At 38.7% G+C, this 27,161-nt stretch overlaps 1 protein-coding gene across 9 annotated transcripts in view; it reads right to left on the bottom strand.

Annotated features, from left to right (window-relative positions):
* Positions 1-27,161, bottom strand: part of ABCC9 (ATP binding cassette subfamily C member 9) — a 74,127-nt gene that overhangs the window by 20,008 nt on the left and 26,958 nt on the right. For 5 of the 9 annotated variants that reach the window (XM_037389616.1, XM_037389618.1, XM_037389617.1 and 2 more), the window contains 20 exons: positions 26,754-26,888; positions 25,290-25,452; positions 24,611-24,651; positions 23,527-23,669; positions 20,843-20,951; positions 19,340-19,450; positions 18,467-18,539; positions 16,774-16,879; positions 15,193-15,231; positions 11,713-11,751; positions 10,079-10,180; positions 8,581-8,665; positions 8,003-8,083; positions 6,849-6,986; positions 6,227-6,352; positions 5,592-5,688; positions 3,268-3,515; positions 2,185-2,333; positions 1,331-1,400; positions 349-506 (listed from right to left, as the gene is read on the bottom strand). In XM_037389616.1, the coding sequence (XP_037245513.1) occupies positions 349-506; positions 1,331-1,400; positions 2,185-2,333; positions 3,268-3,515; positions 5,592-5,688; positions 6,227-6,352; positions 6,849-6,986; positions 8,003-8,083; positions 8,581-8,665; positions 10,079-10,180; positions 11,713-11,751; positions 15,193-15,231; positions 16,774-16,879; positions 18,467-18,539; positions 19,340-19,450; positions 20,843-20,951; positions 23,527-23,669; positions 24,611-24,651; positions 25,290-25,452; positions 26,754-26,888 (2,213 nt within the window). The remainder of the gene's footprint in view (positions 1-348; positions 507-1,330; positions 1,401-2,184; positions 2,334-3,267; positions 3,516-5,591; positions 5,689-6,226; positions 6,353-6,848; positions 6,987-8,002; positions 8,084-8,580; positions 8,666-10,078; positions 10,181-11,712; positions 11,752-15,192; positions 15,232-16,773; positions 16,880-18,466; positions 18,540-19,339; positions 19,451-20,842; positions 20,952-23,526; positions 23,670-24,610; positions 24,652-25,289; positions 25,453-26,753; positions 26,889-27,161) is intronic. The other 4 variants (XM_037389624.1, XM_037389626.1, XM_037389621.1 and 1 more) reach the window with 3 other exon arrangements.

Raw genomic sequence — 27,161 nt, 5'->3', positions numbered from 1 at the left:
ATCCAGGAAGTTATTTTCCATTCTCGACTAACCCTCAAAAGGTCAAAGAGGGGCTTTGACCAGATGCAAGCTGGCCCAGATAATTAACAAACTTCATGCTCATCTGACTCTACAGCCAACAGTGTACAAAAGTGAAACAACTAGTATTAATTCCCCAAATTCCCTGTTTGTAGTCAGGTCAGCTTGAAAATCTTTCAATGTATGTCTCAAACTCATACCTCAGGATCAAAAGCAGGACACCATGGCCATTTCCCCCTTATATTAGCTCCTGTAACCTCACATTCCATCACAATTCTCACATAAAATATTTTTAGAATAAATTTTCAGGACAGTTTTTTTAATACGTACTTGGAGGCAACTCTGAAGTATTTCTGGATGAAATAAAATGCTATCCCGAGAGGCACAAGGGCAACAAGGAACCATGGAGTAGCATAGGAGATCATTCCGATGGCTGACAGGCAGAGTAAGGTGGACCGAGTAAGAGACTCCAGTGTAGGAGGAATGTGCTAGAGCAAAACAAAAACATGCATATGGCAAAAATCACTCACTGGTGGTACCACTATATATGCCCTTTCCTATAGAGGAGCATAGGGAAAGTGGAATGAAACCACTGTGCTCACTTTTATATTCTCCTTATATCAGGAGGCTTTATGTTTCTGAGAGTCTACTACTTAAATGTGCAGAGGTGAAAAAATGGGTAGGTTTTTTTTCCCCTAAGGTCACTGTTTCAACGCTCATGGGGAAATAGAAGCCATTTTCACCTCAGTTATATAACAGATAAGAAAAGGAAAATTGTTCTTCATATCCCAAATATTTAGAGAAACGGAATGCTCTTTCTTAATTTTCCTTTCATGTTCCCATCACCCTTGCATTCAGGATTATTGCTTATTCAAACATTTTAATTCACAGCCATAGTGAAAACATCCCTTCCTCTCCCTGAATGCACTAAATTCACATGTGCTTTAGCCGGGATGGAACATCTGTTTGTCATGTGTACTTACATATAGTTACAAGTTACTATATTCTACCCTGTTTCCTGTTCTGAGCCCAAAATCTGGTGTTTTGCTAATCCAGATCTTCCAACAGAAGCAACCAACCTGCATATGAAGAAAATAAGAGCCACCATCTCCCATCATGTTTATTCTATTGGTTACCTGCCCTCATTAACAAACGTGTGTACTTTCTGTTTTGAGTTTGTCTATTATCATTCCCAGAGCCTGTTTTCACTATGCCTTTCTCTATGAATATTTTAATATATCATCTTATTCAGTAGTTAAGTGAAAATTTACAAAGCCAGGTTGTAATAAAACAGAATATATTACACGTCTACCTGATCAATTATATTTGTATCAGCTGAGAAGCGATTTAGAATTAGCCCCAATGGAGTCATATCAAAGAACCTGTTGAACAAATTAAAAACAAAAAGTTACCTGAAAAGTAATTCCATTTTTGGATAAAAAGCATAGCCAGACAGAACTCTGAGCTGTGTCCAGCCACTTTTCAAAACCAAGCAGTAAATGTGAATAACATAACAGATCATAATGTCTGTATCCTGACTATCTAAATGCTTCTCTTGGCATTCCCCCACCCCCCACCCACCCTCGGCTTACCGTCTAGCCTCTTGCTCTTTCATCCACACTCCCTGAAGATTTAAGATCCCTTCCAAAGAACATAGCCTGTCCCTGGCTGCTACTCAACCTCCTACATAGTACTGGCCACCAGGACTCAGTTGTTTCATGAGAGCACCATGATAACTATTTGTTATGCAAGCATCCTTTTGGCTGTCCTGCTGCCTGTGAAAGACTGTGGTTATCGTGCACAGAACTTGCTCCTGGCCATCTGTAGAAGCCTGGTGTCCACATAGTTTGACACTATGCCTGTTGCTTGGAGGTGGAGCTGGGTGTCTTGGAGCTGGGACTGCAACTAGAGCTGTCCTTGACACCCCAGCCTTGAAGGGGGTGCCAGCTGTCTGACACATTTCAGACAGATAAAAAAAGGGGCAGAATTTCACATGTTCCAAGATGAAACTTTTTTCTCCTGATTGCCTCACTGCTTATTTTCACTTTTTGATGTCTTGAAGGAAACAGGGCAAATAAAAGCTTTTCCAGATGAGTATCTTCCCAGTTAGAAAGAGGCCAGGTTTTGGCCATGTGCCTTTTCAGGAGGAACATTATTCTTCCGTACCTGATTGGTCCAAGGATGATCTTGTTGAGGAGATTATGGTGTAGGTTCTTGGCTGCTGTGAGGCCCATCCACTCCACAGTCAGAGATGTGATGAGACAAAGGACAATCCCAGCTCCAGAGAGGATGCTGAAGACAGCTACATGATAAGTCTAATAAAATGACAAATACATCAGTCCTAGAAATAAACACCTATTTCTCTTTTCTGCTGGGAAGTTCCCAGGGTACCTGGTACCAATCAGCTAGCATGTCACGTCACTTATAGTACAGAATTATATAAGTGTAATCTTTGGGAAATAAAAGAACTATGATGGAACTGTAATTAATTAAGTTCACATAATTAGAAGATCTGGCAGTTCTAAGATTCCTCAGCCTACTGGTGAGTACCCTTCAAGACCCTGAAGTGATAGTACATAGAACTGGGAAGACAAACTATCTGGACAAATACAAAAGTATGCAAACTGTTAGCCAAGAAACTCAGACAACCAAAGCAGAACCTCTCAAGAATTAAAGCATTTGAGAGATGTTGGAAAGTTCCATTTTATTAAGTCCAAGCACCACTAAAATTCCCAGAGCAAATCCTAAACTAATCTGCCAGGGCTATAAAACATTGAAGTCTTCTGAAAGTTTACTAAGCGAATTCCAGTGAGATATTTCTATATGAGTCCAATTTACAGCTATAAGCAGATTGTATTTGAGTAGTACATTTGAAAACTTTTTTTCTTTTCTTTTTTTTTTTTTTTCCCTGGCAGGACATTACTGGACAGTCAGTACTTAGGAAAATGGGGTCATTGACTTAGGTGTTAAAAAATCCAGATGGAAAAGTTTAGTATGAGATTCCTTCCTTTAAAAGGTCAATCATTTTTCTGACCTCAAACATGTTTCTGTTTCAGTTTTGCATGTTTGAAAATTTTGATAAAATTTGAGTTGTTTTTTGTTTTAGCATGAACAATTCATCCATCCTATATAATAATAAATCCTACTATATCTGTCTTTCTAATCTAGCTGGCTTCTAGATGAACAGCAAATAATTGCTTTAGAAATTTGTTTCTTTTTTTCCCTGTCAAGCTCCAAGATATGGCCCACCTTATTTGTGCTGTTAACATCATCAGCGTTCTTGACTTCATTTACATTGTCCATGGATGTCCACGTAGCAAGCCAGTAATCTATGGCCACTATAACTGAGTGTTTCAACAACTTTGAGAAAATCATCAGAAAGAGCAAGAAAAATCCTCCAGAGGTTAGATATCTCCAGCAGGTTTTCCAAGGCATCTTTGTCCTGAGCCTCAAGACAGTTGACATATTATCATCTTCATCTTCTTCCTCTTCTTCCTCTGTGACTCAGACATTTGATCAAGTTAGCTTGGATTCAGTGCTAAGAATTATACCTGGGTTTACTGGATTTGGTTTACTTTTTTTGAAGTTTAATTTTAACATCAAAATTCAATTTTTCATTTAAAAACAGCAAACACATCAGACATATTTTTGTAAGACTTCCCCTGTGCTCTTTGAGCAACTCTATAAACTGTCAGCCTTTGACTTGTTACAGTTCTGTTAATAATATATTTTTGTAAATCAGGTCTTCAGTACCGCCTATTTATAGTAAAGACTAGGCCTTTCCCAAGCTGTTCAGCTGCTTTTATTGTATAGTCAGCAGAGCACCTTGGGTCACATGGGAGATTCTAGAAAGTTCTCCAAATCTTTGCATCCAGAGGATCCGTCATCTGTTGCATGAAAGAGTTAAATTTCCCCTTAATTCCAGAATACTAAAGTTTTTTTCTATGATAAAGTAATAATTGTTCACATTATACTGAAATATAATTGGTGGAAGACTTCTGCTATGGGAAATATGTATTTCATAGGTGCACAAACATGACATTTAATTTTTTTTTCCCTAGGCAGGAAGAATATGCATCTCACAGCTTTGCAGGCCACACTTATGGAAAAGAAATGTTGACCTGCTCTTGACAGCCCTGAACTAACAGCATTTCCACTCATTGCTGATTTTGAACGTTAAAATGAATTAGTGATTTCTTGAAAGTTGAAATTCTACACTTTTTGGGACACAGAGATTTGTTGTACATTCCCTAGACCACATAATAAGTACGGATGACCTAGAATGCAATGTTAGGTTATATTTCTGTCCTGAAGTTACTGATATGTGGTTTTTTATCTGAATGACGTCTGCTTTTTGCAGGCATTCTGTGGACTATATGGGCATGTCTTTCCCCCCCCCCGTGTTTTCTATACCCTACAAAGAAGATCCAGGGTTTTGGCAAGGTTTTCTTGCACAGGCCAAAAGGAAGGGCTCAGGAATGACCTCAATTCAAATTCATCCAAGAATTTAACTGATAAAGTGTACTGATGACTGCAACTAATAAGAGGTGTTCTGCCCAGCTCTGCCGAAGAAGTATGAAGCCAACACAGTATTTCTATCTGAAGGGCTTTGGGGCCGAGATCTGCCTATGGTACAGTGGTTGGGAGTCTCTTCAAAATGGAGCAATCCAGGACCTACAGACCTATGACTTAAGATGACAATCCATCATGAGCATTGTCAGATGAAACACAAGGTAGCAACAAAGAGCCTGTTAATAGCCAGTGTGCATTCTGCAATCACTCCAGTCAACATCACCATGACAATTGCAATTAGTGCTCCTGTTGAGTTAAGGTAAAGCCTGCAGTTCACTTCTCTTCCCTGGCTCAACCTTACTGCTTGCCAGGGCTGACTACTCCCTTTAGGCCTCGTCTAGCATCCCAGGGATGTTCTTGATGGGTCTTATTGCCAGCTGCCAATATCCAACCATTCTCCCCCCCACCCCACTTTAAAAGTATCGTGAATCTGAATCTGCACCACTAAAAGCATCAACACCTGGGGGGAACCAGAAGCTAAGCTTGAGAACAAAGCCTAAAGCTTCTCCCATAAACAGTCTCAGCTAGAAAAATAGCAGGTTAACTCCATATCCAAAAAGGAATTGAAAATAACTACAAGTCTGATCACATGATATTTCAAAAGTCCAGCACAGAACATTCCCAGGTATCTCATGAGGGATAGGGCTATAGCTGATCTAACATTATTGTGACAATGACTAGGCAGATCTACCGCAATTTTCTTTAATTACAATTCTTACTGTTGTTTTACTGCTATCTCACCCCTCAATACCTCCAGCCAGTATGAGTTAGAAAAAACCTTGTTTTGGTACACCCTTATCCCTGTACAATGTATAGAGAAATATTTGGAGAATCCCTTAAACAAGTCACATTATAAACAGGTTGAAGTGTTGTTCTTTCCACTGTTATTACCAAGTGTCATCAACAACTTCATACTTTGTTGCTAAGAACTGCCAGATATTCAAGTGGAAAGGCAATGAAGCATGGTAATAGAGTAAATAAAGTGAAATGCTAAAACATACCTTCATCTTCGTCTTCCAGTTGTGATTTGGATTCTCTGGGATACATGGCCCTTCTAAGGGTTTTTCTCTCAAGAGTAGTCTGGTCAGCTTCCATATCCTGTCATAAAAGAACTTATTTCTTAATTTGAGAGTTTAACTGTCTGCCACTGTAGTAGCACCAACAGCAACCTCAAAGAGTCTGTATTCGGATCTTTTAGTTCACAGGATGCAAAAGCATAGATTATCCTTCAGAAAATCCTCCTTTGTCCATGTCCTTCCTTCTCTTTCATCCGTTCTTTCATTCTCTCTTCCGGAATGATAAAGACTTAAAAAATAGCCTTTAGAGAATCCTAAATGCTCATGGAAATAACATAATAAAAGGCTAAGAGATACTTTAGGATGTCTCTTAGTCCATCCCTTGCCCTAGCAAAGGATCAGTTGTGTACCACATTTCAAGAGTATGTTTGCTTGACGTGTTCTAACAAATGACCCATGATGGATATACTACATACTTCCTAAATCTATTTTAGTCCTGTGTTTTTCTCCCTAATATCTAGTTTAATACTTGGTTTCTGACATGGCTTGGGTTTTTTAGAAATTAACTGAAAAATTTTTCTTTTGAGAAAGGTCATCCTTGCCCACATGCTCCTACTTACCTTTTCCAATTCTTGATCTTGGCGATTCATCAAAGTTTTCCAGTGTTCATATAGCTCAATATCATTGTTTTGGATATCCTTTAGTGTCCCTTCTCTAAGTACCATTCCATCCTTCATTGCTATGATCTAGGGAAGAAAGCATCCAATAGGTCTGCTTAGGAACATAGATGCCATAATCACTGACTTGATTCGTGCAAGACATGTCTCAGTATCGGTGAGATTACCATTCTGCAAATTTCAGTGTTAATTTTATTCAATATTTTATTAATAACTTCTTATGTTTGTTGACGCAGCTCATAAACTGAAAGTTCTATAGGCCATGCTTACCTGTACTTGTAAAAAGCATCGATGAGACATAATTAGTAATAGTCATATCTGCAATTAAATAATAATTCTCTGGTGGCTTTCAATCAAAAAACCTACACAAATAATGTAAAGATAAAATTGTTCCTTCTACTATAAAATTGGTATTATGTAAAGTGGCAGTTAGCCACATGACATAGGGCACTAAGAAGGAGGGACTCTTGTTACAGAGAAAAGCAGTGATCTCATTAAATGTGGTGCTAACTTCACGTGTACGTTCATTATCAACAAACCTGCATCATGGTATCTCTTCTCTTACCCAGTCAGCATGTGGTAGATATTGTAACTTATGTGTCACCAGAACAAGAGTCCTCTTGTCTTCTTGCAGAAACTTCAAAATCCCTTCCTGCATTAAATGATCACTTAAGTGAATGTCCAGCGCAGAGAATGGGTCATCCTGTAATCAGATCAAATTTAAAAATATTAGGTCAGGATACCATAATTAGTTTTATTTCTTTCTAGAGTTGTTTTTTTGTTTTTGTTTTGTTTTGTTTTGTTTTTTTTTAATAATAATAGAAAGCATCTGCTATTACTAACATTTTGTCTCTCTCTAATGACCAAGACCTAGTCAGAGGGCTGCACTATGAAACAGTGAGCTAGAATCCATGGCTCCTCTGTTCATAGCAATGGACTCAGTTAATTTTTTGTACCTAGATGTGTGCAGTGCTGGTGCCACACTGACAGGGTGGACTAATCCTGATCAGGAACACTGGAACTGAAATTTCCCATGGGCTTAATTTGATGGGAAACTGGCACAGGAAATTTAAAGCAGAATTAGGGGCTGTTCTAATTTACCCCAAAGTAAACTGCAAATGTGCTTGGTCTTCACTTTGAGTGAGTGTGGCTAGCAACAAGACAACATTCAGATAAGGATATTAATATACAAACACATTTTCTTTAAGAACAGAAGCCCCTGATCAATTTTGAAGAGGCTTAAATAGCCCCTTGATGAGCAGTAGCCTCCTGAAATTCCTGGCATGCTTTGAAATTAGTAACAGAGAAGGGAAAGTCTGTCCAAATCTGCAGCACTCTGCAGGAGAGTGCTGAGCCCTCAGTCTGTTCATCGCTCACAAGTAGTTGCATTATGGTGCTTTTCCTTATCAGAAGTCCTGCTGATTTCAGTGGGACTGTGTCAAAAGTAGGTCATCACTGAGAGTGAGCACAAGGCAGACAATCTGTTCTACTCTTCCAGTGTTGGTCTTTGCAGGAAATTCCGCCTTGATCAGTCTCCCAGTATGTTTTGATGCTGCCTCTGGTGGATGTTTATTTCCTAGCTCTATAATTTGGATTTGGAGTTGAATACAAGTCCCTGTAGTTTTCTAAATCTAACATAGATCTTTCTAAAGCTAAATATAAGGAATGGCAGTTTTATTACTAACTTTCCATGCTCCATGTGAAAAAGAAAAATCTTACCAAGAAGACAATGTTGGTGTTCTGATAGAGTGCTCGAGCTACACAGATTCTCTGTCGTTGGCCGCCACTTAAATTAATTCCCTAATGAGTATAATGGATGAGAAATATGCATCTTTGAATAAACATTATGATAGAACTTTGAAAATGTGATTTTTTACAATTATACAGCATTCCAATAAAAATAAAAAGCTTTGTTAAAATGCTAATCCTGTTGATAAACAAGCATAATCCTCATATAATGTCAGAAGGAAAAAAATTGTTCAGCAACTAATCATGCGTAAGTGTAAATCATGAAGAGCTTCTGTAAAGCACAGCAGGCTGTTTAGACTGACAAATGCAACCAATACTAACATCAAATTCTGCAAGCCAAATACAGACTTTGATCAAAAAATCTTATTTGAGAAACAGCTGAAGAAGGAAAAAAGTGTTCAATTTTTTTTTTTTTTCAGTAAGCCCATGTGAATTGTGACTATTTAGCAGGCTGGCAGCCAATACAGACTAGATTTGCCTGAGTGTCTCCAGACAGGGCTTTCTTAATACATAGGCTAAGCAGACATAAAAGCATTCATATTATTTACCCTTTCTCCAATTTCTGTCTGATCGCCAAATGGTAGTAAGTCAATGTCAGGCTGCAGAGAGCACGCATCTGTTACAGCTTTGTACCTGTAAAAACAATATAGTCACCACAATTATTTAACCAGTCACTTACTTTGCTAACACAAAAACGTCCAGCTCAAATTTACCGCTAAGTTATTATGGCTCTGTGACAGTTGGATAATTGAAAAAATAATTAGGGCAATATGATTATTCAGCAACTAATCATGGAGCGTTGTAAACTAAGCATTGTGAAAAATCACGTATTTATTAGAGATCTTCATTGGCAAGCCTACTTTTGAAAGATTCAATTACATAAATTATTAAGTATATTCCTCCCTATCATGGAGCTGTTTTGCTGAACTCTGGAGTATTTGAAGCCATTTCCTGAGTTATTATTCTTCCCCCTTTAGGTGCCTCTTCAGTTACTTCAGTGTGATATTACAGGACAAAGGATCCTTACAGTGCTTCTGATCTTGCCAGAACCAGGAAACTGCTTGCACAACTTTGCAGTTTGCTGTGAGATTCCTGGGTCTGTGGGGTATTGCAGATAATCTGCTGATAAGCAGCTGGGATCAGATGATTTGAATGGTGGAATTCAGCCTTGCTCCTTTGATATAAGTGAAGTTAGGCTGATGGATGCAGTAGCGGAAGAATCTGGTCCCTTAAATTTTAGATGCTTATCTGGATTTTGAGATATTTGGTTATTGCTAAGTTTTATTAAGTGGGAATGGAGTCATACATCTTATACATACATACATGAGGGGAATGGGATGTATTTTTAATAACTTAAACCAAAGAGAGTATTGCCTTTGAAAACACCAGCAGTTTTCCTTAAGTCATCACTTTTTCCACAGTATTTGTCAGCTGACCTTTTAGAAAGGCACAAGAAGCAAGTGCTGGATAGGCACAACAAGAAGCTGTGCACCTCAGCTTTCACACTCCCTTCTCCTTATTTCTAAAGGAAGAATTAAGGTTATCTCTGTGAGGCACCTCATCTTCATACGTGCAGTGTTTTTGTAAAGTGGCTGCTCCAGTAACTTGATCACAGCAGGATTAGCACATAAACTCAGTGGAAACATGCCTAGAATCCCTATTTCCAGAGTCATCTGGCAGCCTCAGGCTCCATTAAACAAAACAAAAATACGCCAGTAGTATCCAAAGATGGGATTCATCTCACCTAACTTTAGCTGCTTGAAAAATACACATATGGCTTCTGCTGTATTCCATGGAGAGCCCCTGCTGCTGTGTGATTTCTCACAAATATCTTAGACATGCACCCTGGTTAGAGGGGGAGCCTTGAAAGACTAATTTAAGACAGAAATCTTCCTTTGAAATGGCTGAAGACAGGTTAGCTAAATCCACCCCAGGGTTAACGTGCATTGGTATTTTTCAGAATTTACAAAATTTCTCCAGGAGGAGAAGACAAAAACATCTTTAAAAGAAGCTGCTAGGTGTTTTCGCAAGGGTAGTGATATTTACCTCTGTTTATTAAACGGGCTTCCAAAGATAATGTTCTCCTCCACGGTTGCATTCAGCAGCCACGGCTTCTGCGCTGCATAAGCCACCGAGTATCTGTTTCTACTGTAGACAGATAAAGAGCATTAGTAAAAAACAAAGCACCCACATTATGAGATGTCTGAGAATCAGGTTTTTTAAAACTAAGTACATGAATATGCATTTGTAAAAATACAGGGGAAACATATAGGCAAAGCAACTGTTACAAAAGTGAAGGGAAGAATTTTAGATCAGATGTTTTTGTTAGAACAACACCCACTCTCTCCCCTGATGGCAAAATCTATACTCTAGGTTATATTCTATTCTACTATGAATGGCTGGTACCTATCTCGATCTAGCAACTGCAATTTCAATCCAAAGGCAAATTATAAATAATCAAAGTTATTGCATTCTCACAAGAATAGTTAATTATTTTTTTCTCTAACGTCAAAACAGGTAGAGAAAATGGCATCATACACTTGACTTGCTGCTTTCTGAAGTTTTAGATTATTTTACATGGCCATACACGTGAAAAATTTTTTTCCTTTAAGTCTATTAGTCTCTCAATGGACTAACATGATATTGAGAAAGAGGGCAGTTGATACAGATTGGGAACGAATCATTACAGTTTCCCAAGCATTTTTTAGACATACTTTAAATGCGTCTAAATAGCTAATGGCATGTGTACAATAGGAGTAAGAATGTTCTTTACTTCTGGCTGTTTTCCCTGTGTACAGCAGCAAAAAAGGTCATGTAATTTAAGACATTCTTCTGAGATGCCCGAGACATGTGAGGCAGGAGGTGTGAACTGGTACCAGCTTGTGGATCTGAACACTTATCTTCCTTCTCAGTCTCTTTGATGGTATTGCTTCCAACTAAACATTGAATATAGTTTTGTACGTAAACAACTAGGATTTCCTATTGAGAGAGAGGGTGCTAGCGTATGAGAAATAGCTGGTTAGAAGCAGTCAGTACTATCCCCAAAATTTTAGGAGTTTTAGCAGTTCAGTACGTACTAGTATGAACTATGTCCTCAGGATTTTCAGGTAGCAAATCATGGTGTGGCTCCCAACCACAGCTATGTGTGCCACTACTTCTCTATCATGTATGACACGATTTTAGTTTAGCTTGTCCTTCTTTGCAACCTGCAGGCCCTTTCCCTGAAGCCAAGCATGGAGTCACTGCTTGACTTCAGCTGGAGGGCAGCCAGCTCCCTCTGCAGACTGTGTGCCCTGCTTCACCACGCAGCCACCAAGCTGGGGTACGAGCAACACAAAACCCACTGCTGATCAGAAAATGTGCAAACACATGGGAGGGTACATGTAACAATGTCTTATATCTAGAGACCCTGTCTTGCAAGATATGGAGCACACTAAACTCCCAGTGGTGTCAAATGGGAGCTGGGAGCTCTGAACGTCTTTCAGACAAGACTGAGGTAGTGGTACAATGGCTGGAGAAGATTGGGATCCACTAGCACAATCTGTCAGTTAATCCTACGGTAAGTGATTATTGACATGGTAAGAAAATGGAGATGGCTGAAGGGTACAAAGATGAAGGTTTGAGGAAATTCTGAAGAAATGAATGAGTGTATTATGATACACTAAAAACAGAAATAATACCTTCTGGATGCTTCAAAAGAAGGTTCAGTTTCATTTACACTGTAAGTTATGGTAAATGTCATTTAGTAAGCAGGAAATACAGAGAATAACATTTTATGCTATTTTTACATACAGGGAAACTGGAGTTAGGTACGTATTTTAAGAACTCTTCATCACTTTGGGTTTTTTGTTCTTAAAGGGAAAATAAACAAGGTCTAAGTAAAAGCATATAACTTCTAAATACAACAGTTTCAAATCTATAGGGCATAGTGGTTAAACGGGCAAGTTATGTTGCTAGAAAATGTAATAAAAATGAAAGGTCTATTGTAAAACCTATTAAAAATGAAATTATTGATATTGCCTGGGTATATAAAAGGTTGACAAGCAATAAGTTAGTTTCTCCACACAGTTCTGCCAATGACCTGCAAAAGTTGGTAACTAATGTCAAATTTCCCCTGGAGCAAAGACAAGCTTTGCAGACACACTTTTGAATCAGAACAGGTTTTGAGCCTGTTTATAGCACCAAAACTGCATCAAGCCATGCATGCCACTACAACACCTAGGCTTTCCTTGTCAACCTCCACTTCTTAAGGATCATATGCCTGAAGTACATTATGAAGAACGTGCAATGGCAGTAATAATATGAATGATTTTGCAGCTCCCTCTGTTTTTTAATTGACTTATTAACAGTGTTGAGGGCATGGTGTGGTAGTCAAAGCAGTTCTGGACCAGCGATGGTGCTTATGACCAGGCATGGTGACACATCACTGCAAAGTGCGAAACATAAAAGAGTAAGTTTATGCCTGGTAAATGGAAACAAGCATTAGGAGGGACTAGAAACTGATACTGATGTATTATTTGCCTGACTTAAAAAAAGCCAAGCAAACAAATCCTCCCCTCTCAAGCCCATGAATCCTCCAGATGAAATATTTTACTGCTGAGACAGAAATGTCTGCTTTCCTGCTGGGATACCAGTAACTGCAGCTGTACTCATAAACACAGGATCCAAGTCTAGCAAAGGGCATAAAAATTCTAATAGCAGAGCCCTTGTAATGCCAGACTCATGTATTAAGCATCTCCCCAAAATGCCAGAACTGAGACATTGATTTCTGTGCTGCACATCAGCTGTCTAAGAACTTTGGTAATTCATGCCTCCTAAAGTGCACAATCAGTGTATTTCCTTCGTGCACCGATGACCAGAGAAGATATTACATCAGAGGTGAATAAGCCCTATTGGTTATCTCAGAAGGGTCAGAGCACCATAAATTGAGGCTCAAACCAGGCATTGCTTCACCAGAATTGGTCCTTCATTCAGCAGAAGCTTCCAGTCTTCTCTACAATGGAAAAAAGTTACAAGAAAGCAAAAGATGGAGTCTAATGAGACATTAAAAAGAGGTCAGAAATTAGGTCAAACCAAACAAAGAAGAAAAGCCAGTTTTCCTCTATTAAAAAACCTTGATTTTTTTATCAGCAGAGTATTGCAATTGTAATTGTAATTGTAGAAAGGGATAATGCTTTCATGTATATGTTTGGGAGAGCCCTCTGAAATAAAATTTAATAAAAACTGGGCACAAGCCTTGCAAGACCCCTTGCAATTTCATACCAGATTTAATATGCTTGTCATTATAATCAAATATAGTATGTGAATGAGCAAGTGTTAATTTTAGGATCTCAGCTTCTTAAACTCATCCTAGGATAAAAATTTCACTCAATGCTTAGTTTGACAAATACACTTTAATTCTCCCAAATTATGAGTGAGGTTTCTGTGAGAATCCATGTTCATTAATACTCCTATGAATAAATACATATAAGACCTTTATTGAGCTGGGGCCTTCATAAATAAGGGGATTAAGTATTTGGTCTTGCACTTTATTACCCTACTGAATCTGAAATAGCGGTGCTATTGCAGGGCATGGGAGTGGGCTAAAACTGAAGCTCCTGAGGTTTCTATAAAGAATATTTTGTTTGCCCACTGGGATTAGCAATCTTCACTCTAATTTCTTTATTTATTGAAATGTGCCTATTTATACTGATTTTTAATCTGTACTATAAAATATACATATTCCTCAAAATGGGCCATGGTAAGTTCAGGTCTGAAATGGTAGGAAAGGCCAAACTGATTAGATTGTTTAGTCATTTTTGTAATAATTTGGATATATAAGATGAAATAATACAGAAACTAATTAAAATCAAGGTTTTAAGGAAAAGTAAAAAGGAGATCTTGTTGAAATTTGGACAACTTTTATTCTAACTCTGGACATTTTAAAATAGACTAATGCATTTCTAACCAGGCCCAGATTCCTTCAGCCTACAAAACAGAAAGGGAGGAGAATAAAGAGATACAAAGTCTCCGGGATACCATGTAATGGCAGAACGAACCATTTCTTCTAATAAGGCAAGAAATTTGAGGCAAGACAAGGACCGAGCATCTACATAAATTCTACCCAGCAGTTTGGAGGAATTTCTTCCCAACCCTGCAACCAGCCATAGCAGCACAGAAGCACTAACAGATATGCTAACTTTGGCTACTGAAGTTTATCTGGCCAATCATTTATCCCTTCAGTGTTTTCTATGAGCGTCTGTGGTTGCAACCTTTTGGTAAGCAGTTGTACTTGGCAACCGTTCTGAGGGGAGCACTGACTTGTCCTAATTTTTCTTGAAGCCTTCCATAGTTTGAGGGTGGAACAGGCCATCTGGGTGGATCTATTTCATAATTCTTGTGTTTCCCATGCTCTTCACTTATTACACAAAAACTGCTTGCATGGAAACCCATTCAATGTACAGAAAATGTATACCAAGTGAAGAGCTTCCCCTTAGCCACTCTTCTTTTCTTGGTGATCTGAGAAGATGGTTCTGACTCTTTGTCTTGGTGTGGATGAAGGGAATACATGTCTCTGCATATTCCCCACATCTGCCCCCGTATAGACTTAATAACTCAGATCTGAAACAGGCTTAGCCTTATCCAGATAACCTCATGCTTCAATGTTTAGGGGAATCTCTCCAGCTGATTGCTCAATGGGAAAACAAAAAGCCAGCTTGTTGTCTAAGGTTTGTAATGTATCTGAGGCATGTCTCATGTAAGGGGGAAGAATTGAGATGTGGCCCATCAGATCTGCCCTGGCCAAGATCTCTTACCGAAAGATACACTAACATGCTTTCTTTCCCTAAGATCCCAAACCAGTGACAACCCTGGCAGCAGGTCATACAGCTCTCACTGCAGTCAACCACAACCACAACAGGGTATTCAAGCCCCATGATGGGCTTTCACAATGATGCATTTCAGGTTTACACCTATATAACTGGGGCTGAAATGTTACCCATCAGTACTGTTACTGTGTGGTTATACCTGAAATTGTTGGGGAATTCAACTAGCCTGCATTTCATCCCTGGATGAGTAGCTGCGTTAGTCATGCATGTAAAATCATACGGAAATGGATTTAAGAGAGTAAATAGGACCTTTTTTACGGTTTTGTAAAATATAGGATCCACTTAGTTAAATACCTGAAGTGTCCTTCTGTATTCATCTGTCTGTCAGGCAGTCTGAAATTATCAGCAAAACATAGCCATGTTTGCATCAGCTATATCACAGCACCAAATTATAGTTTTCAATCAAAAAAAGTCACTCAGTAAAGTCTGAGATGCTTGCTAGAGCCTGAGTTGCCTGGTTATGTACGCACTGCTAATCAACTGACGATATTAATCTCTCTTGAACAATGTGAAACTTAAAAAGTATTTCATGAACCTTCTCTAGTGCCTTTCTACGATTTCTCATTTTCTCTAGTCCTCTTAAGATTCCATTGTTCTAAAACAAACTGGAGTCTTTCTCAAATACATCTTTGAAAACAATTGTGAGAATAATTTCAAGGTTAACTCTACTCACTCCTTGTATTTTCTTAAACAATTCAGAGAAAAAATGCCTGACGGTCATGTCAAAATTTTCATTATATGTCTCAAAGAAATTAACTGTGGTAAATCACATATTATTCTTCCCTCAAAGCTTGAACTCATATATAATTAAACTAAAGTTAGTCTTGCCTTGGCTCCAACTGTACCTGCTACTCCAGTGAGATCATACATTTAGAATAGCAGACAATGAAATATAGCTAGAGAACAAAAAATGCCACGCATACTAGCACAAGAAAAGCAAAAATATCCAGCTTGCAACGCTGCTGTAAGAAGAAGATGACAAAGGAGGTTTCTAGTCAAGGGATGGGGCAACAAAATATTGATCTTTGTAACAAAACCCACCCTTTCAACTCAAAAAGCTAGTTTTAAAGGAAACAGGGCTGATCTTTAAAATCAAAGAACAAGTCTTGGGGTTACAACACATCCCTTCTGCAGCATCTTCTCTGCCTAGGCTGGAAGAGTGGTTGCTGTCCCACTTAGTTTCTGTAGGAAGTTTTCATTCACTTGGTCTGAGTCCGTGTGAATCCCAAGGCCTGACCTCACTGGCAGTTCCCTTTTCAGCAACAGCTTCATCAGAGCCTTTACTCTTTAGGTATTCGGTGTCCTCAGGCTGCTTTCTGAACATATTACTGTGAAGAGTAACACTGTCTTCCATAGGCAAGGCTTGAGCAGATACCAGGGATGGGAAAAAGCACTGCTAATGTGTTATTATATCTAGCAGCAACATCACTGAGTGGGAAATACAGACAGCCTTTCCTGTATGCTAGTACCCTACACGTACCACTCGACTGAAGAAGCTCTAGCCTGTCGTGCTTTCACTGGTGTGCACAGCAGCAGCATAACAATTCTGACTTCAATTATAGTGAGCACTGAAGCCTATTTGATAACAGGAACAATATACACTTTCTATTCAGGTAATTTGCTGGGGCTAATATATTAATCACCAGACTAGCCTCTTTCCCTTCCTGAAGCACTCTGCTCTGCCTGCTCTGAACCACGACAAAACAGCAATGGAAATCCTTCATAAGTTTGTAGGTGATGCCTTCCAGAAAGGATCTGGGTGACGATAATTATCTAACATTCAGTTCTGAGACACGAGTTTTACATTTCTCACAGCAAATCCCAACTACCTCCTTCTTAAACAAATGCAGCAATCAATAGCTATATAAACCATACTTGCTCCAGTGAACTTTTCCTTCCAGTGTCTGCATCTCTCCCAGTATAGCAAGGAGAAGTGATGACTTGCCACAGCCAACTTGACCCACAATCATTGTCATCTGACCTATAATAATAATAATAACAAACACACTTTCAATAAAGAAAAATCTCACAATTCTATTCAGATCCACAAGGCTCAATTCGATCCAGTTCTAGAAGCCTTGAACTAGTTGGTTATATTTGTTAGCATCCACTATGTAAATGGCATATTAATCTATAGAAATACACATTAATGGGCAGTATGGGTATACGCTAATCTCCAATGGAATGAGACTATTGCTTTGACATATATTATCATACACTGTATGGGACTGTGTTACTTTATGGAAGTTATTTAGGGTCAAATGATATAAAGTGGGGAGTGATTATTCAGTCTGGGGTTCCATAAAAATTTGGACCAATCTAATAAGTGACTGCAACTGAAAGATGATCCATTACTCTTTTCTGCTTTGCTGTACTCCTCCTTACCCCACCACCACTTGCCTACCTTCAGTCCTACTCTGTAGTGGCAATGGTGCTTCTCAGGTCTTCCCATAGACTAATTGAACTCACTGTGCTCACTAGTGCATATACCAGGCAAGCTTCTCACCAGCTGGGGAGTTAAGGTCTTACTGAGGTAAACTATTATGCTGGCTCACTCAGCTCATGAACCCATGGCCTTAGATTGTAAACACCTTGGAGCAAAGACCTTCTGCTGGTGTATGAGGCACCGGGACAGCACAAAGTATGCATCCATGTATAGGCCCACAGTGCTACAGTGAAACAAATGATACAGACTTTGGGATTACTTAATAACTGTGATATCTAAAATGTGCCAGCCTAAAGTAATAACCTATTTTAAAACTAAGCACTTGATAGGGTACAAAACTAAAATATAAGACTAATAACATGAAATGCCAGCAGTGTTAGGAATTCTACATCATTAACAACAGCAATAATAATGACAGAAAATCATAGTTGCTACTTTTCACACTTGTTATGGAAGTCTTACAAAACAAATCAATGTTTTGTAACCCTGCGGAACTCCTAGCCAAAAGACATTGAGGTTGCAAGAAATTACAGAACCTCAGCTGGACAAAGAGAAATTCACTGAAAGAGAAAATCATTGAGGATTTCTTGACAGGCAAACTGCATGAGGCTCAAGGAATTTTCTGAGATGAAAATAGCTGTGAGCTGGGAGACTGTAATGTTGACGCATGGCAGAAGAAGTACAATGTATGAGTGCTGCCCTGTGCCCCCACTGGTAGACACTGTTAGAAACAAAATACTGAATTAGATGGACCCATGGTTTGAACGAGTCTTAAGTCCTCCCTCTTGGTTTTTTTAATTTGTCTGTTGAAAATTATAATGAATATTTTTGCAACCATCTTTGTCATATTTATTCTTACTCTTGACTTTGTTCCTGTTATTGTAAAAACTACATAAACTATATAGGTATATAAAAACCATCTAACTTTTTATTTATAGTACTTTAGGCTAATGATACAGCTATATGACCAATATAGTTCATGAAATTGTATACATCTTTAAGCTTAATTTTTTCTTATAAAAACCTAAATGTGTGATTTTGTGCTTTCCAGAAAACCAAGAAATGTAATTAGTAACAATTTGATGTTACATATTTCATGTTTAAGGTGTGCATTTATCCTACCTGTTGGGATTCGAATGTTTATGTTGGACAATGTAGCTAAACCACTTCCCCATGAAAAGTATCCATTGGTCACCTACAAAACAATTACCACATGTCAGATATATAAACACTTGAGGGGAAAAAAACCTAGAATGCCTAGTTTGGATTTAAAATATGTTACTAAAATAAATCTGTGATTAATAGACATGGTGAGGTAGGCTCATACACACACACACATAAAAAAAAGCAAGTTAGGTTAGTAAAGATTGCCAAACTCAGAAAAATTTGGGAATAAGGAAAGTTATACACACACACACACATATATATACACACACTGTATGAAATGTAATAAAGGGATGATGGGATGATCTTGAGTTGAATTCTACCAAGTACTGGTAGTTGTCAGCTATTTTACCAAATACTCCCAGTTGACAACTGGGAGCGGACATGACAACTGGGAGTGGACATGGACATTTTTTGCTTGGAACATGTGTGTGGAGGAAAAGCTGGCCTATGTGACTTAAAATAACGTCATAATAAATGTAAAAAAATTACTCAAAAGCCTTGATCTTGGTTCTAAGAGTGAAAGAGAAGTGCATGAAGGGAAAGTCTAAAAAAATCTTAACTAATGTCTACATATCAGATTATCTGAGTTTTATTCCTTTAGATTCACTACGCCTCTTTGTTTCCTGAGAAGACAGGGAATCACTATAAAGAGCCGGTCTAAAATGAGGAGTTCTCACTTTATTTTTAGCTAAAGTGCTAATATATTTAAGGGCTTGTTCTTGCAATGGACTATTTGCCTTTGGAAGAACAGCAGCAACTGGGCACTATCCAGTACCGTTGCAGGAGGACCTGCTCTGTGTAAAGAATGAGACAATGTTTTCAAACCACCTTGATTGCAACATCATCTATCTCCACAGGACGTGTTTGCTTCCTTGTTGGCTGTTCATAGCTTTCAAGCTGATACCTCAAGGGCTGCCTCCTGTTGATGGCCTTGGTGTGCTAAAAAGTGAAATGAAGAAAGGAGAAAAGCTGGAATTCTCAAAAGAGGACAGCATTTCATTCCCTATAAAACAAACAATCTGTTCCCTTTCTTACCACCATTCTAGGTCACAAGAAGAAACCAGTGCTTTTCAATATATGTGATAATAAAAACACACTACTGTACTGTGATGCACACAATGTAATGCCTTAACGACCCTTAACTGAAGCACAGGAAATACCTGATTTTTGGTTTCCCACACATAACCATCCCAAATTTCAGCTCTGTCAGCCTCCTCAAACCACTAGGTAAGTCTGCCCTACCTGAGGTAGCTCCAGACAAAGCTGTGTCAGTAAAAGTGTAATGGCGTGCAAAGTTACCAGTTTGGTTCCTGGAAGTAGAACAGCTGCAGGAGCAAGAAGCATATCAAATTAGCTTGTGCAGAGTACCTCGCTAATGTGTAAAAGTGATTGTGGAGCCAGCTCTTTCAGAGCTACCTGTGGTATTTGTAAGCGCCACTGTATTTGGCTGAATTGGTGTAATCTTAGTGATTCCTTATGGCTGGGTTACCTTTATTTTTCCCTCTCCCCATCATCTAGACTCTGTCTCTGTAGGGCTAGGCAAAAGGTGGACAAAAGAAACAAAATAAATGCTGAAACAATTTCATTTTTGTTTCCTTTATTATAATAGTTAACCCAGATAAACAAGAAAGACGTTGTTTTGGGTTGGCAAGCTAATTTAATTCAGCTCAAAATAAAACTTATTTTGTGCTAATCCTTTCTTTCTGTTGCTGTCTTCAAGTTTCAGTCACACTTCACATTCTATAATCAGTTTTAAACAGCTGAAATATCTACCTTTAGAAAAACATGAAAATGAAAAAATTAGCTTTCCCCAAATCATCTCCCTTGAGGATTTTTGCCCTCGAATTTTCCTCAAATTCATTATGTGTTTAGCACTCCAGAAACAGCATCTTTTATTTTCTATTTCACAAAGTTTGGTGCTGGTTTTCCCACCTCCAGTTCTGAATTTCCCAGAGCAGCAGTTGGTCCTACCTAAAGATGCCCAACATATGATGGGTTGCACTAGCAATATACAGTACAAACCCCACAATTACAGCAAATGCACCTGGGCCTTTTATAAAATCTGAGAAGCATGAATTCAAACCATGTGTAAATGTGTTGGTGTTTATGGGGTCTTTATTACTACTGGCACTTCAGCAATGCTTAAATATGTTTGGGGAACCTTCACGTCATAGAAACACAGAGATCCCAACACAGAAGAGGCAAAACCGGACAATATTAAAGTCAGGTTAGAAGCCAAAACTCCCAAGCCCTATCAGCTAGGCCACGGGCCTTGTATGGGTCTATATGGCCTCTCTACTCTGAAATTCAGTGTCATAAAACAGAACTTACAAGTCCTGTGTGCTTCTTACAGGATTCATAAGCTACAGAGCTGTCCCCACCTCTCCAGCTGTCATCTCCAATCTCATCACTCAGGAGAAACTCATTCAGCTTCTGTACACTTGGAAGAAAACAGGACAGTGAGTTAAATGAACCCAGGTTTCCAGGAGTACATTTCCATTTTTGTGCAGTCCAGCCAGCAGGATGTATCAGGAATGTTCCAAAAGGAGTTCAAGGGACACTTCTGGTGTCCTCTTGGACTATCTGCCACCCTGATGGCAAATGAAAAATTATTTATGTGGAAGAAGTGCAGAGGAAAATAATTAAATATCATACGGGTAGCTGGGAATGAAGAGGAGAGCTAGTCATGTGAGTGCCACAAGAGCTCCGTGGAAATGGTTTCTATCCTGCCAGGCTTCTCTCTTCTGTGCCTTTCTCATGCTTACGCACAGCTGGGATGCACAAATGAGTCATTCATCCACCTACATCCTCTGAAAATGCCATCGCACTAGGTGCATCCTGAACACAGCTTTTGCATACTCTGCATGCAAACAGGACTGAGTACTGCACAGCACCTGGCTCTTTATCATTCTGGGGAAGGGATGAACAAAAGCACCATGGTCATGGTCATGGTGAAGCTATGTTACTTTGCAAAAACTATAATCAAGGTGCATTGAGCCAGAGCCTGAGAAAGCAGAAGGTCATATCACTTCAGATCAGTGATTTGAACTTTAATCTGCAAATGGGAAAGTAGTCCTGTTTCCAGGCCTTTCTGAGCATTTTGTGTGAAATCATCAATACATGTTCAAGCCACAGAGATACTGACTGGTTAGCACGAAAGCACTGCCATTCCTTTGTCATTGTTTCCTTCTGCTGTTCCTATCTCCTCTTTTGAAAGGAAAATTTATGTGTCTAACTCCCACATCAGAATTTCAGTCTTGTAGAAGGTAAGAGACCTCATTCTGATTATCTCCCTAAGAAGATATCAACTATTACTTTGCATTTGAATGAGGACAGGTACCCTCAAAAGCTTTCATGGTGCTAGAACTGCTTTTTAACATAAAATGGAGATTCTGACTGAAATATAAGCACTTAATCATAACGCAAATGAGCACATACTCATATACATGTATTTGATTGATGATAGAGTCACGGAGTGGTCAAGCATGCATTCTTCATTCTTCACTTGGAGGACATGATGTTCATGGCAGAAAGATGTTAGGAAGTAAGTCTGCCAAAGGGTAAAGTTTGTTTTGGCAAATACGGTCTTTAAATAATGTCCTGAGGGGTGGCCAGCAGTGTTAAGGAAAATGTACGCACCATTTTGATATTGGGGCTATGCTAAACATAGTGCAGAGATGTAGAGGCTGGGATGATTTATAAGGGAGCCTTGAGATTTTCCACTAGTCAGAAATAATTTTCAACCTAGGGAAAATGTCTCATGTGGCCCTGCTGCTGCTTTGATAAAAATAAACCCTATTTAATTTTTTTTTTTTTAAAGTGAGTGTGGTGCTGGCAAATGACAGCTGTAGAGCCTGAAGTCCCCTTGACTACTATTCATTACTACTGTTAGCCACCAAAAAGAAGCAGTGGCAGCAGCAATGCAATCAACATGCCTCTCTCTTGACAAGAAGGAAGTACATTTTCTGGCTGGAAAAGTTAGTTTGGTCTTTACATCCTGCTAGTGCTTGGCATCTGACACGTTGCTACCAGTCAAGTGTCAGTTTGTGCCTCTTGGGACATTTTGGCAGTGTGCATGTCTACATAACTGCCCCATGACCATGACTCTTTCCATATAGACCACTGACGCAACAGCCAAAAGCTCCCTTGAGACACACAAAGTGCTCTATAGCCCAGCATGAAGGAAGTTGTTTTGTTGGGCTATTTGCAGAAACAAATGTCTGAACATACAAGTTTCTGATGAAGCAACACATTTTATGAGTTTCTTTCCCTTTTTTTTTTAAAATCTGTTCCACTTCATGCCAACTTCCTTGCTGTCCTGCCATGCAGATCCCTAACCCTCACAGATGAAACTCCCAAATGTCTGCCTTGTCACGCTCCCTCTCCTGCATCTCTTTACTGCTATTCAAGGGAATGGCATTTCCTCTATACGAGAAGTCCTGTAGGGCTCAGTTTTCCTTGAGTAACTGGTCCTTCAGTGTCCAATGTTCCTCCATCCACTCTCTTTCCTAGAGAGAGTCCATGCAAGTGCTAGACAATGAGAGGCAGGACAATACCAGATTCTCACTGAAAGCCCAATGCACCCTGTGTGGAGGCAGAGTTAAGCCAGTTGCTCTTCCTTGCATCAGCAGGACCAGTCTTGCTAGATAGCTTCACACTTCACACTTCTCTCATCCCTGTGTTGACAAAAACCCAGAAAAGTATAAGGTAAAAGCAATGGTGGGTGGTCACACTATGAGAAGAGGAGCATATCCCAAGGAAGGTCAGTCCAGCTCTGACTCTGAATTGCCAAACCTGATGAAATTATTAAAAAATCGAACATTTCCTTGTTTCTGTATCTTGCAGAGAAAAGAAATGGTTAATCTGATTTGTCTCACATTCTTGAACATTTGAGTACCACCTCTTAATCCTCTGCCGTGTGAGCATGTAGAAATAACCTTTTCCTCCAGCACCTTCCCAGTTGTGTTACTGAATGTAGGTGTTGAAGACTTGGAGAAATTAGAAGGGCCACTTACCTTATGATAGCCTTGACAGCAAAACGAACCACAGTGGAGAGCAGGAACAGTGGTGTCACCAGGATGTGAAATAATGACAGTGATGCAAAGGCCTGGGCGGGCTGCAGCGGCTTCTCACTGGTATATGCGTAAGTCACAAAGGTCTGTCACATCAGGAAAAGAGCATGTCAGGATAAGGGCTCTTGAAAAAGATGGACAAGGACAGCAAGCAAAATATTTTGCTCAACTAAGGCCGCTAAATATATACCTTAATTTACTGGGAATCCCAGTAAACTGAAAGGTGTCTTCTATTGAAGTGAAAAAGATTTTTAAAGCTTGCCAGTGATTTCAAAGATTTACACATTTCAGAATGAAAAAAAAAAAAAATTCTTAGTAAAATCAAAGCATATAGTTTTGTAAAGAATTGACCTCAGGGTTTAGAGGAAACAGACAACCCAGAAATATCAGTAAGAACCTAATAAATCTTAGTTGTTTTTTTTTTTTCACAGATGCAGAACTATGGTCCTGTTTCATCCAATTTTGTTACACACTGTCAGCATACTCTGAGTAATGCACTCAGAATTTGGTCTATGAAGACTCCTTACTCACTGGCATGCCATAGTCCCTCTAGTGTATTAGGCTGAGATTTAAACCTGGCCAGAAGACAAGTAAATTTTGTTTCTCCTTAAACTGCAGAGTACCCTTTCTTGCAAAATGAAATGGGGGCTTATACTGCACTTTGAAACAGAAATGATTTTCACTGCTAGACAATAGAAAAACAAAGCCACCCGAACTCCCTTCAAAATGAGAGCTTCTCAAAATGGGTCTTCTTTCAAGTTGCAATAATTCCTTTTTTTCTTTCTTATAGCAAAAATTTCTATTTCTTTTTGTGTTTACCAGTGCAAACCACAGCTAGTGAAATACTGGCTCTGAGAATGGCCATTTTCAGTGTCATTCTATTGTACAGCTGGCAGAGCCATATTGTCTCATCTGCTGGTTTTATGAGGAATATGTCCTACAATAACAATGGTATCCCTTCTTTTTTTCTCCCCCATTCTTTTTCTCTCCCTTTTTATAAGGAAAAGTAAAAAAAACCATATCTTACTGCAAGAACTGCTGCTATTGGTATGGCTGCATTCATAAAAACTGTGAAAGAGAAATAAAATAGGCATCAGATTGTATGAAATAAAAAAAAAAAACCCACCAGTTTTACAATCAGTTGTATGGCATTAGAAGAGGGCAGTTATTTCCAATTCAGTTAATTAAAATTCCCAAAGGAAAATTGCTCTGCCGGGAGACATTTCCTTCCATGACAGAGAGAGGTCTCAAACACACAAATAAGCCAAGGAATTATCTCATTTGTATCTCTTTAGTGAACTGGGATAAAAAAGTTTTATGTGCACAATTATTATGCAACACAACTAAAACGTTACCCTCTCAGCTCTTCTACATCACAGAAAACACAATTTCTTTCAGACTAATTTATCTTTGCTATAATCAAAGTTGCTAATATTATCTGGAGCCTCCTTACTATAAAGCAATTCATAGCTGTAATGTCATAATGAACACGACAGAAAACTTACTGCAAAAAAAAATCAGCAAGATATACTCAGTATTTTCAAGTTTCTGTGTTATATATTTGTCGTGCCTTTTAATTTTAATCACATTCCATACACACACAAAATGTGATAGGCACAGCTGTATCTTGCTTTAGTTGAAGTCAGGAGGAATGCTGACATGAAGAACAGGATCTGCTTCAGAGAGCTAAAAACATATTTACTTACTGGAAAGAGATGTATGAAGTGCAAAGGTTTTGAGACTGGTGAGCTCCTTCATTCTTGTTTCTTCCACACTAGTACAAAATATGTGCTCCCAGGCATACAGCTTTAATAACTTAATGCCTTTTAGAATCTCATTGGTTTTCTTTAATCTTTCAGTAGAATAGTCCTTCATTTCAAAAGAAAGCAAGTATAAGAAATTGATAATGGTTTGTAGTTTTAACGGGAATGATCTTTTCCTTTCACTTCTATTGTAAAATTCAGTAAAGATTTATAATTTTGTTTGTGATTTTGTACAGGGTTTCAGTTGCTATACTGAGTAAAGCAATATAAAATTACTTGTTCTTTGGAGATATTAAAATGCTTACAAACATGAGGGGAAATTAAGTGACCCTGTTCTGAAAAGAAAAACAAACCAAAACATCACCTGCATCTACCTGCAGGTGGAGGGTGAAACTCGGGGAGGTGGATTAGTAGGTCTGTGGTATCCATAACAATAGACATACAACTACATGTGTGTAATTGCTGCTACAAGATTCATTCTGGAATTCATACAGACCGGTCATGAAAATAAGTGAGATGTTTATTGATATATTTAGCTAATTGCCCCTCACCAGAAAACACTAATTAAAAGTTTTGGTAAAATCGTAATCCAAAAGATGTCAGAGGAACTCAGAAAAGAGCAAAAAGAAAGATTCAGACCATTTCTGAAATTATGCCAAGATAAATCCTCTGTTGGTATAAATTGGCACAACTCAACAGGGTTGATGTGTGCTGAAGATTAGGTCCATCCATGTATAATTTGCTTACTAAATATTAAGATTAAAAGGATCTTTAAATATTTGACAATTCAAACATCAAAGGTTGATTCTTTAAAGTTCAAGGATCACAAGAATAAAGTTAAAAATTAGACAAAGTTTCAGAATCCATTTCTAATTGGCGAACTAAATTAGCCAGCAAAATAAATTTAGAGCTCTGAGGAATGAACAACAGATATTAATCCAGTAATGTCAGGTGATGTTTAGAGCATACCAAAGCTTGGGGTGAGAGCATAAAGTCTCCAGTCATTTCAGAGGGGGGTTGTACACATTCTTTTAATACTGTCCTCCTATAATTTATCAGCCATTTGTATTGTTTGCTTTCATCCCATGAAATACAACATCTGAATGTAGGAATAACATGCTTTCATGGAACTGAATTCAGATGAAACTGTGCTGGTTGGGTGAAAAATACTCTGCAGAGAAGACAGGTCACAGCGCACATACTTTTTTCAGATTCTTGTCTGACAAATGTCAGGAAGGAAGAGATACTGACCCACAGGAAAACAGAAAGGGAGGGATGACGGAATTAAGGGATGGCTCACCCAAACCTCCACAATGAATATTCACTAACAATAGGAACAGAATCCAGAACACCTGGTTCCCTGTTCTCATTTCTGAATCACAAATGTCACTGAAATAATTTACTTACAAGAGTGCTCTTCTGAGCCTCAGCCAACTTGGTAGCTATGAAGTACTGTATTGGAGCTAACAGTACAATGACAGCCGCACCGACCAAGGCACTCACTCCGAGCAAATTATAGAGTAGGATCACACCCATTATTATCTATAAAGAAAAAAGTGACATTGAAAAAAAAGGAGATTTGAATATGCCAGAATGATAGCAAGAAAAAAGAAAACAACTTGTTCTTCCAATAAACAGTTAAATGGTTCGTAGAATCAGCTGAGCCTGGACTTTCAGAAGGTCATGTTTAGTCAAGTGTGGGAAATGAACCCAGAAGCCTTTATTTTTGACATTAACTACATAGTTTGTGTTACTGCGTGGCAGTCATAAGTCCAAATGAGGTTTCCACAGAACTAACGGAGCACTAAAATGATG

The sequence above is a fragment of the Falco rusticolus genome, chromosome 5 (assembly GCF_015220075.1).
Source record: "Falco rusticolus isolate bFalRus1 chromosome 5, bFalRus1.pri, whole genome shotgun sequence".
Lineage (NCBI taxonomy): Eukaryota > Metazoa > Chordata > Aves > Falconiformes > Falconidae > Falco > Falco rusticolus.
This window is presented reverse-complemented; position numbering and strand designations above follow the sequence as displayed.